Source organism: Palaemon carinicauda, chromosome 7, assembly GCF_036898095.1.
Source record: "Palaemon carinicauda isolate YSFRI2023 chromosome 7, ASM3689809v2, whole genome shotgun sequence".
Taxonomy (NCBI): domain Eukaryota; kingdom Metazoa; phylum Arthropoda; class Malacostraca; order Decapoda; family Palaemonidae; genus Palaemon; species Palaemon carinicauda.
The window spans coordinates 169,005,654-169,021,612 of NC_090731.1; the positions used below are offsets into that span (position 1 = coordinate 169,005,654).

Here is a 15,959-nt window from a genome sequence, read left to right on the forward strand (position 1 = left end):
TGAGCATCCTCCATCTCCCTTCTTACTTGGATGATGGATACTGCTCCCCTCTCAAGCTGTGATACTAAGGTAGAGTGAGTTGAGAGCGTGGCACCACTCTAGGCAGTAGAAGACCAAGAGTTGTGGGCTCAGGAACCTTTTGCGCTTATCTCGTGGCATGGAGCCATGGCATTTCCCCCACCCTGATCAGCAGAGGGAATAATATGAATTACTCCATCTGTCTCCACCGTGATCAGTGCTAGGGATCCCCCCCCCCCCCCCATTGTCATTGGCCTTCCAAGACAGTCTTCAGCTCTCGATTTGTTGTTGGTTTTGTCTTTTGGGCAGAGTGATTGAATCATCGGATCAATTTACCGATGGAAGTGGACAATCCCAGTCAGTGTTATTTTTTTAATGGTCTTGCAATCATTCTTGAGTGCAATGGTCTGGAAGAGGCGGCTTTGGCTCTACCTATGGGGAGAACCTCAGTCCTTGATCATCAGTTCAGTGCCCGTTAAAGGGCAAGACCATCCCTGGAGCTACCCTGGTCAAATCTGGCTAGTTTGGACCTGAATCTAGTTGAAAATTTGATCTTTGTGGATCTGAGAACTCTCTCGCTTCCAGCTAGTCTAACAAAATCTTGCACCCCCTTGAGACAGAAAAGGTTCTGTGCACCAAAACTTGCTGCATCATCACCTCAACAGGTTGACTATTTGGAGAGACTCAAGGCAGAAGGGATGTCCTTCTCGGCCTCTTGAGTTAGCGGTCACAGGATCATCTGCCATGGGCTCCCTCCAAACCATCTCTTGGCTTGACCAGTATATGTACTTCGCCAAGTCAAGGGTGTTGTCAACCCCGGAATCTCTGGAGAAGTATAAAATGAAAGGTTTATACTGTATATGCCTAGGAACAAATAACAAATTTTAAAAGTAATTTGTATTTTTCCTATCAATAGAAACCTAAGACCTTTAAAGTTAAGATTCCTGCCTCATCCACCCTTCTCAGCTCTGAGCTGCAAGTCATAAGTGATGTGCTTCTGCTAGGTGGAGGGGAGTGGCTTCGGGCTTCTCGCCCGTGCTTGCCACCTGTCATTAACTACCTCGGTATCGAAGTCAACCATCATTGCAGCTCTACTTGAAATATAATCCCTATTTTAAAGGACTGAGGTTTGTATAGCTGAGAAAAAACAAATTACCCTTCAAGATTTATGTTTCATTTTGAAAATTCTATTTATTGTTAGAAAAAGTATGTATTTTGAGAATTTTTTTTTACTTATATTTTTTCAACACTTTTCAGGAGCCAAATGCCAATAGTGTAGCATGGAATACCAGCTGTGAGGACATGTTATGTTTCTCAGGTAATAACACCTTGAACATAAAAGCATCAAATTTTCCAACTCATCAACAAAAACTTCAGGTATGCCAAGTTTAGTTTTGTTTTTTCTGAATGAGAATTTCAGTCTGAAATTGGATAGAACAACTAGTTCTTAGGGTTGTGTTTTGTATTTTAGAAATTATGTGCTAAAAGTAACAGAGGCATTGTATTTTCTGTACATGCATACCATAGTGCCTGAGCAGTCACCAATTCTAAATTCTGAAATACATCTCTGTAGGGGAAGATACCTTGTTTTACATCTACTATAGTCAATTTCTTTTAGTGATGCAAATTTGCACTGACTCGCAGCGGTGCCCTTTTAGCTCGGAAAAGTTTCCTGATCGCTGATTGGTTGGACGAGATAATTCTAACCAATCAGCGATCAGGAAACTTTTCCGAGCTAAAAGGGCACCGGTGCGAGTCGGTGCAAATCTGCCTCGATAAAAGAAATGAACTATAGCACCTCATCGTGTGCTTTGTTGCCTTAGCAGAAGTATAGTGCAGTATAGCTAGTAGTTTTCTATCTTTTCACCATATACTATTTATTTTAGTTATTAATTTAGGTTAACATTTTAATTACAAGGAATCAGCAAATAGATATAGGTGTATCTTCTTGGAATTAGCATCACGTTTTGCCTACTAACAGATGGCCTTTAGAGTCTATGCAGCTCCCAGATATCTTTTTGTGTGACTCATTGTTCTTACTTATGTAAGATTTTTTTTTTCCACCATACCTTATTATTCATCCAGTAAAGAAAAATCCCATACTGTATTAGGGTTAGGGAGCATTTGAACCTCTGGTATTTGTTCATAGGTTTGTGATAAAAATCCTTTTTTCTTTATTGATGTTATCAAATATTGAAATTGCCTCTAAAGAAATCTTTGGTTTAAGTAAATCTGTGAATTTAATGTACGATTGTTTGTATGTACTCTTACCCAAGCATATACAATGTAAATTAGTATCAATACCTATCATTCTTCATGAAGTTGTTTTTGAAATAAACAAAGCAAAACTATCCAGAATTATACCTTGTTTCATATGTGCATATATTTGTATATATTTATGTATCATGAAATAAGCAGGATGGCCCCTTGGATTTGTGTACAGTCACTCTAAGCTCAGCTATTGGAATACAGCAGTTGGTATACATTGCTGTGGTTTTTAGAAGATCTGTGCGATTTTCATTGATCACACAATTGTAAAATAATTGTGTGAATAACTACAATAACTTCCATTTTACAATGCATAACTGATTATATTTTAAAATACTGTACTTTTTATTCAGGGATTTGTTGTTGGGTTCAGTGGCAGCAAAATATTTTGTCTACACATCTATAGTATGTCAACAATTGAAGTTCCCCAGTCTGCTCCTATGTACCAGTACTTGGATAAGAAACTGTATAGGTATGTTTTTTTTTCTTTTTCTGATGATAGTATAAAATGTTATGGCTGGTCAATTATAAGTGGTTTACTGTATCACTGAATAGCACCACCATTATTGCTAATAACATAATTAAAGTTTATTTTTTTTAGCAAGATAGAATGTTCAATCCTACAATTCATTCACCTCCTTTAACCTTCTGAAATAGAAGAAAACTCTTAAACCAGTCAGTTAAAATTTTATTTTGTTTCACCATAATCTTATTACAAAGTCCCTGACATTCCAGAAAGGAAATAGCCCTGTACATTCCTATGGTTTCCAAGGTCTTTGGAAACCCACTCAACAAGGTTAGTATTATGTTTCATCTCCCCAAGGCCATTGCAATGGGGCTGTAGCTCGGATTTCCATGGCTACCCTGTAGTCAGGCAGGACCAGAGTTTCTGTTTCCTACTTGTATGATGGACTCCTGCTCCTCCCTTAAGTCATGATACTTCAGTAGAGTGAGTTGAAAGGATGACACCATTTAAGGTAGTGGAAGACCAAGATTTATGGGTGGAGGGACCTATCCCCTTGTCTCTTGGCACAAGGCCATGGCCGTCCCCTCGTTCCAATCAGCAGAGGGAAGAGTACAAGTTACTCATTCCGTTTATGCTGTGATCAATGCCAGGGTTCTTTTCCCTGCTGGTTTTGCCCTTCCCTGGCCTTCTTCAGCCTCTGATTACGTTGCTGGTTCTGTCCTTGGGGCAGAGCAATCATATTTGTTGGAGGTAATGAATTGCAGAAGCAACCTGCAGCACCCTTAACCCCAGCTGGGTATGAGGGTACTCGGGATTCGTCTGCCCCTAAGACAGCAGACCTTGGATCAGTGATGACAGAGGCAGACAATCCCGAGTCAGCGTGCTTTTTTGTGAACTTTCATGTACTCCTGTTTGAATGCAACAGTCGGGGGGGTGACTTTGGCTCAGAATTCGGGGAGAACCTCGATCATTTATCGGCGCTTTGGTGCCTCTAAGAAGACAACGCCATCCCTGGAGCTACCCTGGTTAGATCTGGCTATTGTGGCCTTAGATCAAGTTGGTGATCAGATCTGTGGATCTGAAATATCTCATACTTCAAGCTGGTCAAACATGATTTATCCCCCAAATCTCTCAAGGCAGAGAAGGTTCTATGCACCGGAGCTTTTGCATCATCATATCTAAAGGTTGACCCACCTGTTTGTGTGTGCATGGATGGGATAATCTCCTTAGAGAGACTCGAGTCCTCTGAGTCAGTGGCCATGGAATTCTCTGCCATGGCCTCCCTCCAAGCTGTTTCTGGGCTTAATCAGTGGTCAGGTGCAATGACATATTCTGCGAAGTCAACAGGGCTATCAACCCCGGAGTGTCTGAAGAAGTACAGGAGTAAAGTGCTGTCTGTTGGAAAGGCAGTGACCCTCCTGGCATAGTAGATGGCAAATAAGAAGGCCAACTGGGTTTTGAAGAGGTATGCTTTGGTCTCACGATTCTCAAAACAAGTGGGCTCAGAGGTAGCTCTGACACTGAGAAACTCTTTGATGTGGACTGCTATGTGTTTCCTTCCCAGGAGCCATGTGCAGGTGGAAGTGGAGAAGTGGTGGACTACTTCTCAGGACTCCCTGATCCAGTGCATAGTCTCCTTCAAAAAGAAAGGTGTTCATGATTTTAAGATTGTTTCAGCAAATTCCACAACCATGTTTCCTTTATCTTTTCTTTTATGTCTAGTCCAGATTTACCTATTGCTGACTCTCCTCTCTTCTTTTAACCAACTTCTGCATTGAAATCACCCAAAAGTAAATTGAGTCCTATATTTTTAAAAAGGGATCTCCAGATAATTACAAAAGTTTCAATTTCTTCCTCTGTATAGGATATTGTTGGTGCATACATTTGAATGATTCTCAGTATATATTTCTTATTTAGTTTGATAATCAATTCTATCACTAATACTACAGAATTCTCTATGTTACCTGCAAGAGTTTTATCAGTAAGAAAACTAACTCCATTTTCTTTGTTCCTTTCAGATCCTCTGAAGAAAAATATATGGTCCTCTTTTAACTCTGTTTAAGATTCCCTAGTGTGATAGAAAAATTCATGTAATGAATAAGTTATTACTCATGTAGCAACATTTCCAAACATTTTGCAAATCAAGTCCTCAAATTTTTCTTTCTACCTATAAACTTATTTTACAGAACTTTTCATCTACTAAAATGCTACATAACACTCGTAAAGATTGCATTTTTTTTATTTCTTTTAAGGTAACATACTTACCAACATAAGTAATTCAGGTCTTAATGTTAAACAAAATAGGTTGTTTTAGAATTGTATGTTGTTTTGAAAATCCTGTTTACATTACAGTCAGGGTGAGAACACAAATGATAATTCATATCAATTAACTTTTGCAGAGAGGCATATGTAATTGCTTGTCTAGGCGTAACTGATGGCGATTGGGAAGCCCTGGCTAAGACTGCTTTAGAGGCACTTCAGTTTGACATTGCAAAGAAAGCTTTCACACGAATCAAAGCTCTCAAGTATTTAGAGTTGATTAACTCAATTGAGGTAATTATTATTCTTTTCATTACTTAAGTTTTCGTATTGATGTAGACGATATTTTAATGTTTTTATACTTTATGAAATTCATTTAAATGGAGATTAGGTGATGATGGAATCATGTACAGTATTTAACTATAATGTTTATATTATACAGTTAATGTTTTTTTTATGATATGTTATCTATTCCTTTCAGTAATATTGTATTTGTAATTTTCACATTAAAGATAAGTTTTTTAATCTTATTATCTATAGGAAAGACGTCACAAGGGAGAAGTGGACAACACAGTTTTTCTGGGTGATATTCTTTCCTATGACGGCAAGTTTTCAGAGTCGGCTAAGCTGTACCGTAAGAGTGGTAATGATCAACTAGCAATGAATATGTATACTGATCTCAGGATGTTTGATTTGGCTCAGGTGAGTTGTTTTGAATTTGATAAGAATCTTAGACACCTACATCACCAAGGGTAATGTAGCTAAAAAGGCCTCATATGTCCCATAGAGCTTTGGATTTCAAATATTCTTTCTTGGAAACATCTATTTCAGTAGTTTCTTCCAAATCTGTTACATCTCAAGATCCTTTATTCAAATATTCTTTCTTGGAAACATCTATTTCAGTAGTTTCTTCCAAATCTGTTACATCTCAAGATCCTTTATTCCCCCTAAAAGGGATTCAAATACTCTTTCAAAAGATAGGAGTACAGTAATTATCTACTAAATCACTGAATAGCCATGAAACTTTCAAAGGGCGTAGATATTCAAAGTAGTGCTCACCTTTGATCAGAAAATTGAGTCGTCCTTATCAAATTCATGTCCCATGTGGCTATACCAGTTTCAGGAAAATATTAAAGAGTAGGATGATGATATTGATTAAGATTGAAGGACACTGCTAATTACATCTCCAGTCAATTAGAAGTGGAAATTTGTATTTATTAACAAAGGTATAAGGTTTTTTTTTTACTTTTCAGGACTACCTTGGCTCTGATGAAACAGTGGACAGAAAACAATTAATCAAGAAAAAAGCAGACTGGGCACGTAACATAAACGAGCCACGAGCAGCTGCTGAAATGTATTTGTCTGCAGGCGAGACTCACAAAGCAATAGACATCATGGGAGAAAATGGTTGGGTTGACATGTAGGTATTGATGGGTAAAGTGGTGAGGTCTAAATCTTGTAAGGGTATTATGTGAAGATTTCTTTTCTGCAATACTTTCAAATATGATACTAAGTAAGTTTTGAGAAAGATAAGTTACTACAAGTCTGTAGCAGGTGTTTTATCCCAGAATTATAACCAAAGTTGCTTGGTAAAGAAATATATATTTTCTATTGTGTTGACATTTATTACAAAATCAGATATGAATGACAAGAAAAATAAAATAGTGCCGAACTGGAAAACTTTACCTTAGTGTGTTATGCCATATAATTTTAATAATTGATAATTATTCTCCGATTTGAAATATCTTCAGGTTGTTGGATGTTGGTCGTAAAGCAGATAAAGCGGATCACCAAACTCTTAGTTTATGTGCCCAGCACTTACGTCGTCTTGGAGCATTGACTCATGCTGCAGAAATGTACAAGTAAGTTATTCTGTTTTATTTCTGAAGAAGAAAGCATATTATTCAAAGTAGTAGGTCTACAATTCAAGGTTATTATTATTATTATTATTATTATTATTATTATTATTATTATTATTATTATTATTAGCCAAGCTACAACCCTAGTTGGAAAAGCAAGATGCTATAAGCCCAAGGGCTCCAACAGGGAAAAATAGCCCAGTGAGGAAAGGAAATAAGGAAATAAATAAATGATGAGAATAAATTAACAATATATCATTCTAAAAACAGTAACAGCGTCAAAACAGATATGTCCTATATAAACTATTAACAACGTTAAAAACAGATATGTCATGTATAAACAATAAAAAGACTCATGTCACCCTGGTCAACATAAAAACATTTGCTCCAACTTTGAACTTTTGAAGTTCTACTGATTCAACTACCCGATTAGGAAGATCATTCCACAACTTGGTAACAGATGGAATAATATTATAACAGGCACAGTAGAATCTGTCAGTAAAAGACTTGTGGTATAGGTTGAACAAATCCTTTTTATAACCACTGTGAGTCTTAAACGTGACTAATTAGCCTTGTTAAGCCATTTTATAATCTAAGTAATAATAGGGTTTTTGTTAATGGTAATTGTGTATTGTTTACTGTATTATGAGTTTTCAACTTGTTTTATGTAGGCTTTAGTTGTGTCAAAACTCGATTGATAAACTTTAATATCAATGGGTAGACAGTTTATACAGTAAAATGTAAAATTACTAGTCTGTATGTGTATAACAATAAATGTATTACAGATCATTACATCGAATAGAATAAAAAAAGTTTAAAGGAGACTTGGTGCAGGACTAGAGCTAACTAAGCTGTTCACAAAAATATTTGTGGGAGTGTGGGTGTAATAGTCTCAAGGAAGGAATAGTTAAGAAAGCATCTTCATGTTCTATTAAAGGATTTGTGCACTTTTTTCTCACCTGAATACTAATCTTTTTCTCATTAAAATAGTGAATCTGAAGGATGAGTACTTTCAGGTACCCATTCATCAGTCCTAATGGAAGTACTTCCGCTTCTTATTCTACTGTACAATGTACTAGTTCAAAACTTTATTTCGCACTGTGCACTGCTCCCGGGGTGTTCACTCTGGTAGCAGCTTGAGCCCATTAGCATAAATGGCTGATCATGTCGTCCTCTGGGAGGCAGTTGTTACAGGATTGAGATCGACTACTCTCCTTTTGTCATGATCTGGGGATTGTGATAAATTGAGAGACCCGTTGGATCCCATACCTAAATAGAGGTTGGAGTACTTGGGCATGCTAATAGACATGGCAGCAGTAAGTCTTTGATTCAGACAACTGCATCAGCAAGCTTAGAGAGGTAGCACAATTGTTTCTTCCCAAGATGGTACTCCTGGCTTGGCCAGGCTGAGTCTCACTGTAGAAATTCCTTCCACATAAGTGCCTTAAACAGAGATCCCTTCAGTGGTTTTTGAAGAATCATTGGTCAGCTCCCAGAGATCCCCTTGAAGCATTCTCTTTCAGCGGGGCAGGAGGTAAAGGGACGATCTGTCCTGGTAGATAGATGATAAAAACCTCACCATGGGAGTCTCCAGACTCAGCACCTATGCAGATGCAACTGTTCTCAGATGCATGGAAGAAGAGGTGGTTTGTGCACCTGGGTAACCTGGTCATCTCAGGTGTGTAGTCAACATAGGAAAAGCATCTGCGCATCAATTTCCTGGATATGCAAGCATTCCAAGAATGTGTGAGGAGGCTTCTGTAGTGTTGATGAGAGATAACACCACCTTAATAGCCTATGTCAACAATCAAAGGGTTACATTTTCACTCCCCTTGTACATGTTGACAAAGCAGATGCATATTTGGTTGGTGTACCATGTCTTAGAGCTGTCAGCCAGATACATTCCAGGCAAGAGCAATGTACTAACAGACACGCTTAGTCCCCCAGGGCAGATTGTAGGATCAGAATAACCCTACATCCTTGCATAAGGGAGAGGCTTCTTTTCTTGTGGGGGGTCACCGGGAGTCGACCTGTTCACCACATGGCTAAACAGGAAGCTCCCTGTGTTATCCTTCCCCGTTCCAGACCTACTGGGCGTGTTTAAAGAGGCCTTCCAATACCCTTTTGGATTACCCAGACTCATACATCTTACCTCATTTCAACCTGATCCACTAGCTGATTTACTGAGCATTGATCATGCCAGACATTCAGGATGACCCTGGTGGGTTCCAGATGGCCACATGCCAAGTGGCATACCAATCTGTTAGCTTTTCTAGTTGAGGTCCTGAGAGAACTACCCCTATGGACCACACTTCTGTCAGCTGCACCTTCAGAGGTACCACCAGCCCATGAAGTTGCTTGTTCTCTGCGGTTGGAGACTATACAGTATCTCCTCCAGGTGAAAGTCTTTTCGTGAGGGACTGCACAGGAAATGTCTGGATTCCTCTTTTGGTCGTCTGCAGCAGTCAACCTCCACGATTTACATCGTAGAATGGGTTACTTCTCTGGTCAGAGCATATCTAGTGCACATCACCAACATTCTCATCTTCCTTTGCCGAGAGAAGCACCCCTGAGTCGGACATGAAAAAGGCTACTGCTTAGTGTTGAGTACATTTTTTTGACAGATGGGCATAGACCTTTCCTCCTCATGGGAGTTGTCTATGTTTGGGAGGAGCCTCAAGTAGTCTTTCCCACTCCAGGACGTCATGCCCTGGAGTGGGACTTGACCTGTGTTCTCAATGCTCTTAAATTTGCGTACCCCATATGAACCTTTGAGAAGATTGTTAGACAGAGATCTAACTCTTATGATTGTATTTTTGCTAACCCCAGCATTGGGGAAGAGAGTAGGGGAGTTGCATGGTCTCTCTTATGTAACAACCCACTCTGAATATTGGAAGGTCCCTTTTTAGTTTGTGCCAGAGTTTGCCAAAACTCAAGACCCATCTGCTCACAACCCCAGGTTCAAGACCTTTTCCATCCCCTCCCTTTACGAAGCGTTGTATAATAATCGAAAGGAGATGCTTTTGTGTCCCGTAAGTGCTCTATTATTATTTTTATTATTATTATTATTATTATTATTATTATTATTATTACTAGCCAAGCTACAACCCTAGTTGGAAAAGTAAGATGCTACAAGCCCAAGGGCTCTAACAGGGAAAAATAGCTTTGAGGAAAGGAAATAAATAAACGATAAGAAAAATTTAGCAATAGATTATTCTAAAGTGCTATTTGAAGAGATCTCGACATCTCACGCTTGAGTGACAATGCCTTTTGTGTAGCACTAGCAGAAGCAAGAAAGTGTCGAGGAACACAATCTCTTTCTAACTTTGTGAGGCAAACAGTTTAGCGTACACCTCGACTACTGAGAGGATCAAGGTAACAGCTAGAACTACAGCTCACAAAATCAGGGGTATATGCCCCACCTTAGCCTCCAAGAGGATACCTGCAGTAGGCCAGGTGTTGAAAGCATGAGGAAATGACCTTAACAGCGTTTTACGTATGGGAGTATACCCACGTGTCCCTCGACACTTTCTTTCTTGATCCTGTGGTGGTTGCTCAGGTAGTTATGTAACCAGCACAGCTCCTACATGGGACAGGAAGTTTATTGTAATTGGTAACATATAGATGTAAGTCTGGAATGAAAGGCAGAATGACTGGCTGTTTTAATTCATTTTTCCTAATCCCCTCCCTTCTCTTTGGGATAAAGCATTCGTACCTTTGCTTACTTGATTTGATTTAATGCTGATAAGCTACACTTCTGAGTGCTATTCTTTTATACAAGATCAATTAAAAGTAGTTCTCTCCCCCATCCTCCCTTTATAAGATGGAATACATACCAACCCTTTGATCATCACTTGGCTGGTATTTCATTCTATACTGCTCTCCCCATCGGGGAAACGGATGGCTTCCTTGACCATGGACCAGGTGTTTACGAAATACAGGCCAGGCTCTATCAGCTTGCTCATCCCAATGATAGGTAGATCAGGGGTTCTGGAAATACTTTTCTTTTTAGAGAAAGTAGCATTTTACTTTTCATAATCTCACTTTGTTTGCCAAAAGCTCTTCATCCCATGCTTATCTTTCTTTTAATATTGGTCTCATGTTCAGTCTACTTCTTCACTCCCATATGGGACCAAGGAGACTGACATTTCCATGGAAGAAAAAAATAACCAACCAGTTTGGTTTAATGGGGACTTCTTACCTCCTACAGTATATGGGATTCTGTATTTTAAAGGACGAAAGGTTTGTATACTCTTAGGAGCAAATAAAATTTTTTTAATATTGATTTGTGTTTTTACAGCTGTGCAAACCTGAATCTCTTAAATTTAAACTTCCCACCTCAACTACATCTCGGTTCTGAGCTGAAGGGCAAAAGTGAAGAATGGGCGAAGCTACTTGTTAACTACCTCTGTAATAATTTTACGAGCCATTGCAGCTTTGCTGAAGACATTTCTTATTTTAAAGGATTCACTCAGATTTGTATAGCTAGGAAATATAAAAATTACTTTTACAATTTGTTATATTGCCACTGTACTGTCACAACTGATGCCTGAGGTAACTGGCAGTTACCAAAGATGCAAAAGTCAAAGATATTACTTTAGACATGAAAAACAGTTCCAAGTAAGCCTTCTCATCTCACTCACTAATACTGTTGCATAGTCTCTATCTGATTATTTCAGTGCAAATGCTCCATTTGTCTTTTATCCAACCTTCAGTTATGTTTACACTGTGTCACATTGGGGTTACTGTACTTTCATGATATGCCACCTATGACTTAGTAAATACAGTTAGGGTTTTAAGATGAGGCAGCTTTTCAGAATTAGATCATAGTTCACACAGATGCCTTTATCTCCAGTGATGCAATAACACTCAATTCCTTAAGGAGCCATTAAGTTTGGGTACCCTATCCTAACAAGATCCTTAAACCATAGTTAACCCTTTTACCCCCAAAGGACGTACTGGTACGTTTCACAAAAGTCATCCCTTTACCCCCATGGATGTACCGGTACGTCCTTGCAAAAAAATGCTATAATTTTTTTTTTTTTCATTTTTTTGATAATTTTTTGAGAAAATTCAGGCATTTTCCAAGAGAATGCGACCAACCTGGCCTCTCTATGACAAAAATTAAGGCTGTTAGAGCAATTTAAAAAATATATACTGCAAAATGTGCTGGGAAAAAAATAACCCCCTGGGGGTTAAGGGTTGGAAATTTCCAAAGAGCCTGGGGGTAAAAGGGTTAAAGGATTCACTCAGATTTGTATAGCTAGGAAATATAAAAATTACTTTTACAATTTGTTATATTGCCACTGTACTGTCACAACTGATGCCTGAGGTAACTGGCAGTTACCAAAGATGCAAAAGACAAAGATATTACTTTAGACATGAAAAACAGTTCCAAGTAAGCCTTTTCATCTCACTAATACTGTTGCATAGTCTCTATCTGATTATTTCAGTGCAAATGCTCCATTTGTCTTTCATCCAACCTTCAGTTATGTTTACACTGTGTCACATTGGGGTTACTGTACTTTCATGATATGCCACCTATGACTTAGTAAATACAGTTAGGGTTTTAAGATGAGGCAGCTTTTCAGAATTATATCATAGTTCACACAGATGCCTTTATCTCCAGCGATGCAATAATACTCGCTTCCTTAAGGAGCCAATAAGTTATGGGCACCCTATCCTAACAAGATCCTTAAACCATAGTTAACCCTTTTACCCCCAAAGGACGTACTGGTACGTTTCACAAAAGCCATTCCTTTACCCCCATGGACGTACCTGTACGTTCTTGCAAAAAAATGCTATAAATTTGTTATTTTCATATTTTTTTAGCTTTTTGAGAAAATTCAGGCATTTTCCAAGAGAATGAGACCAACCTGACCTCTCTATGACAAAAATTAAGGCTGTTAGAGCAATTTAAAAAAAATATACTGCAAAATGTGCTGGGAAAAAAATAACCCCCTGGGGTTTAAGGGTTGGAAATTTCCAAATAGCCTGGGGGTAAAAGGGTTAAAAAGTGAGTACAGTATATAGAAAATCTAAGGATGCATAAAGCAATGTAGTTCAGTAATTCTAAGACCTTATAACTGAATTCTGCACATATTTTCAGAAAAATGGGAGAAATGCAGAGTGTTGTTGAATTATATGTCGAAGTCCAGGACTGGGAAGAGGCTTTTGCATTAGCAGAGAAACATCCAGAGCACCGCCAGCTGGTTTACGTTCCTTATGCTACGTCGTTGGCTGAACAAGATAAGTTCTTGCAGGCACAAAAAGGTTAGTGGAATTCAGTGAAAGATACTCAATAAGTTGATATTAACCCTTTTACCCCCAAAGGACGTACTGGTACGTTTCACAAAACCCATCCCTTTACCCCCATGGACGTACCGGTACGTCCTTGCAAAAAAATGCTATAAAACTTTTTTTTTTCATATTTTTGATAATTTTTTTGAGAAAATTCAGGCATTTTCCAAGAGAATGAGACCAACCTGACCTCTCTATGACAAAAATTAATGCTATTAGAGCAATTTAAAAAAATATACTGCAAAATGTGCTGGGAAAAAAATAACCCCCTGGGGGTTAAGGTTTGGAAATTTCCAAATAGCCTGGGGGTAAAAGGAATATCTTCTTAAAACTTTTTTTACACCTCGTTATAAAAGTTTTAACTCTCGTGTTCTCCAGCTTCACTTTTATTTCTCCTATGTAAAGGACTCTGGATTTTATAGTTAGGAATAATACAAATTCTCTCCAAATTTGTCATTTTTTGCTTCAAAATATGTAGAATATTTCTGATTCACAAAAATACATTTAATAAGAATCTTTAATTAAGGATGAGATAAATTTCAACCTTACTGTATGTTAATTCACAGCTTTCCATAAGGCCGGTAAACCTGAGGAAGCTTTTAGAGTACTTGAGCAGCTTACTTTGAATGCAGTCAACGAGAATCGTTTTGATGACGCTGGATATTACTTTTGGATGCTTTCTATGCAGTGTCTTGACATAGCTTCGGAAGAGTAAGTTTATTACCGTACTGTTTACTGTATACAGTTTGTAAATGGTTCTCAAAGCAGTATGTTATTTGTTTTTAGATATTTTTTATTTGGTAAATTTGTACATTGACCCTCAGCTTTGTTTAGTTAGGCAGTATAGTAGAAGAGTAGAGGTATAGATTTTAGTATATAGAGTACTGTACAGTCTTCTTCAGCATTGCCTAGACTAAGGTGTTGGTTGCCTTGAAGCATCATCTCCAACTACATCCGTTGTAAGCGTCTTCCTCCACCATTCCCTTCCCATCTAAATGCTCCATCATTTTATCACCCAATCTAATACTTTGCCTCCCTCTGGACTTTCTATGCTTAACAAATTACATCCAAGGCCTTTTCACTTCCTCTCCCTTAAGTATCCTTACAACATGCCCATATTATCTCAATCTTAACTCTTTTATCATGTCAGTAATCTCTACCACCTTGGCTCTTTCTATTTTTAAATTTGTCACTCTGTCTTTTGTCCCTGAGTTACCTTATGTCCCAAATTCCATGCATCCATGTATGGCAGCAAGATCCCTAAAACATACCTCAACATTCTAGTTTCTGTTTTTTATAACTTCTGTTCCTCCTTCCTTGTTAATGGCTATTTTTCTGAGCTGTACTTCATCTCTGGTCTGATTACGGTATAATAGATCCTGACCAGTTTATCTGGCATTCTTTTGTCACACTCTACTCCTGCTTCCTCCTCCCATATCCCCACAGCAGAGTTTATTCTACTTTCAACCTCAGCTTTATACTCTCCTTTTGGTCTTGAAATAGATACCAAGTAATTAAAATTCTCAACTTGTTTTGATTTTTGTATAAATATTCTATTCCCTTGCTTATTTTGAGAGTAATCTTCTATATCTTCATCACTTAAATACAAATCATTGTTTGTAGGGCAGTTATCTGGATTTCCTGTTGTAATGTGTTGATGTTTTTTTTACGTATTCAAAGCTGTTTTGTATAGACAAGGGGTTTGAAAACAAAAAAAAACTATTTTACGGGAAGTTCTGTATGGTCTCAAAGGACTTTCCTGTGAAAGGCTAAAACAGGGAATTCAAAATGACGTAAATACCAAACAAATATTGTCTCCCCTGCTCTAGGACCAATGTACAGCATTAACATGCAAACATAGACTCGGTGTATATAAGAGAGACCTTAAAGTTCAGGCACTGCTAAACTTAACACAGCACATTAATGCTGAAAACCATCTGCCGTGGGTGACATCATTATCACGTCGTCACCGTATAGACAAAACTAACGATACACTTTGAGACAAAGCTACCTGTGCATCAGCTTGCACCTAGTTAATATAATGTGTAGTCTGTTAAGGACTAGTACCAGAGCATTAATTGAGTAGACTTGTGCACCATCAAGGACAACCGTTTACTGCCAAGCAACACTATATAAACCCTTACACGTGTTTATATGGAAGAAAAGAAAAACTTAACAAATTTAACTCTCACCTCATAAGGGATAACTCTGAGGAATACTGGAAACCTGTCATCAAGTTTCTCCTGAAAGACACGGTTGAATTGCTCTTTCTCTCTAGGTTACCCCTGTGGGGATTTCAAATGAGCCATATACCACACATGATTGTTGTACTGTACTGCTCATTTCAACCTGTAAAGCTCTGGATGTCTCGAAATTACATATTAGCAAAGAACTCAAGTGAAGAAACAATTTTTGGGTTTTATGGATGGAGACAGGATCAACTTTTTTAATTAAGGAGGTCATTAGGACATGAATAGCCCATGTTTAAAGGGGTTTGTTTGTATGGGTGTTTTAAAACTGCCTTCTAAAGAGGATCTCTGTAAGTATAGTTGCACGGTAGACACTGAACAGAGGTTACTATCTCCTGATTCTGGAGCCGAAATGTAAAGAGGATCTTGTCTCCAGAGGCTTTTTGTTTTGGCCTATAATAGGAAGCCCAGGGTCTGGATAAGAAGGCGTGGGGAAACCTCTAATGTTCGCTGCTCCCCTGTGGAGGGTGAAGGCTCTTTGTCTGTGACGGTGTAGACCTATCACTTTCACCCATTCATGAGCATCCTCACTCTCATCCT

The 15,959-nt window shown here is 38.3% G+C and overlaps 1 protein-coding gene across 1 annotated transcript in view; it reads left to right on the top strand.

Moving 5' to 3' along the window:
• Nucleotides 1–15,959, top strand: part of Oseg1 (intraflagellar transport protein Oseg1) — an 87,026-nt gene that overhangs the window by 33,372 nt on the left and 37,695 nt on the right. The window contains exons 13-20 of the mRNA XM_068377131.1: nucleotides 1,276–1,395; nucleotides 2,640–2,758; nucleotides 5,152–5,305; nucleotides 5,552–5,713; nucleotides 6,265–6,431; nucleotides 6,763–6,873; nucleotides 12,980–13,143; nucleotides 13,737–13,881. Of these exons, the coding sequence (XP_068233232.1) occupies nucleotides 1,276–1,395; nucleotides 2,640–2,758; nucleotides 5,152–5,305; nucleotides 5,552–5,713; nucleotides 6,265–6,431; nucleotides 6,763–6,873; nucleotides 12,980–13,143; nucleotides 13,737–13,881 (1,142 nt within the window). The remainder of the gene's footprint in view (nucleotides 1–1,275; nucleotides 1,396–2,639; nucleotides 2,759–5,151; nucleotides 5,306–5,551; nucleotides 5,714–6,264; nucleotides 6,432–6,762; nucleotides 6,874–12,979; nucleotides 13,144–13,736; nucleotides 13,882–15,959) is intronic.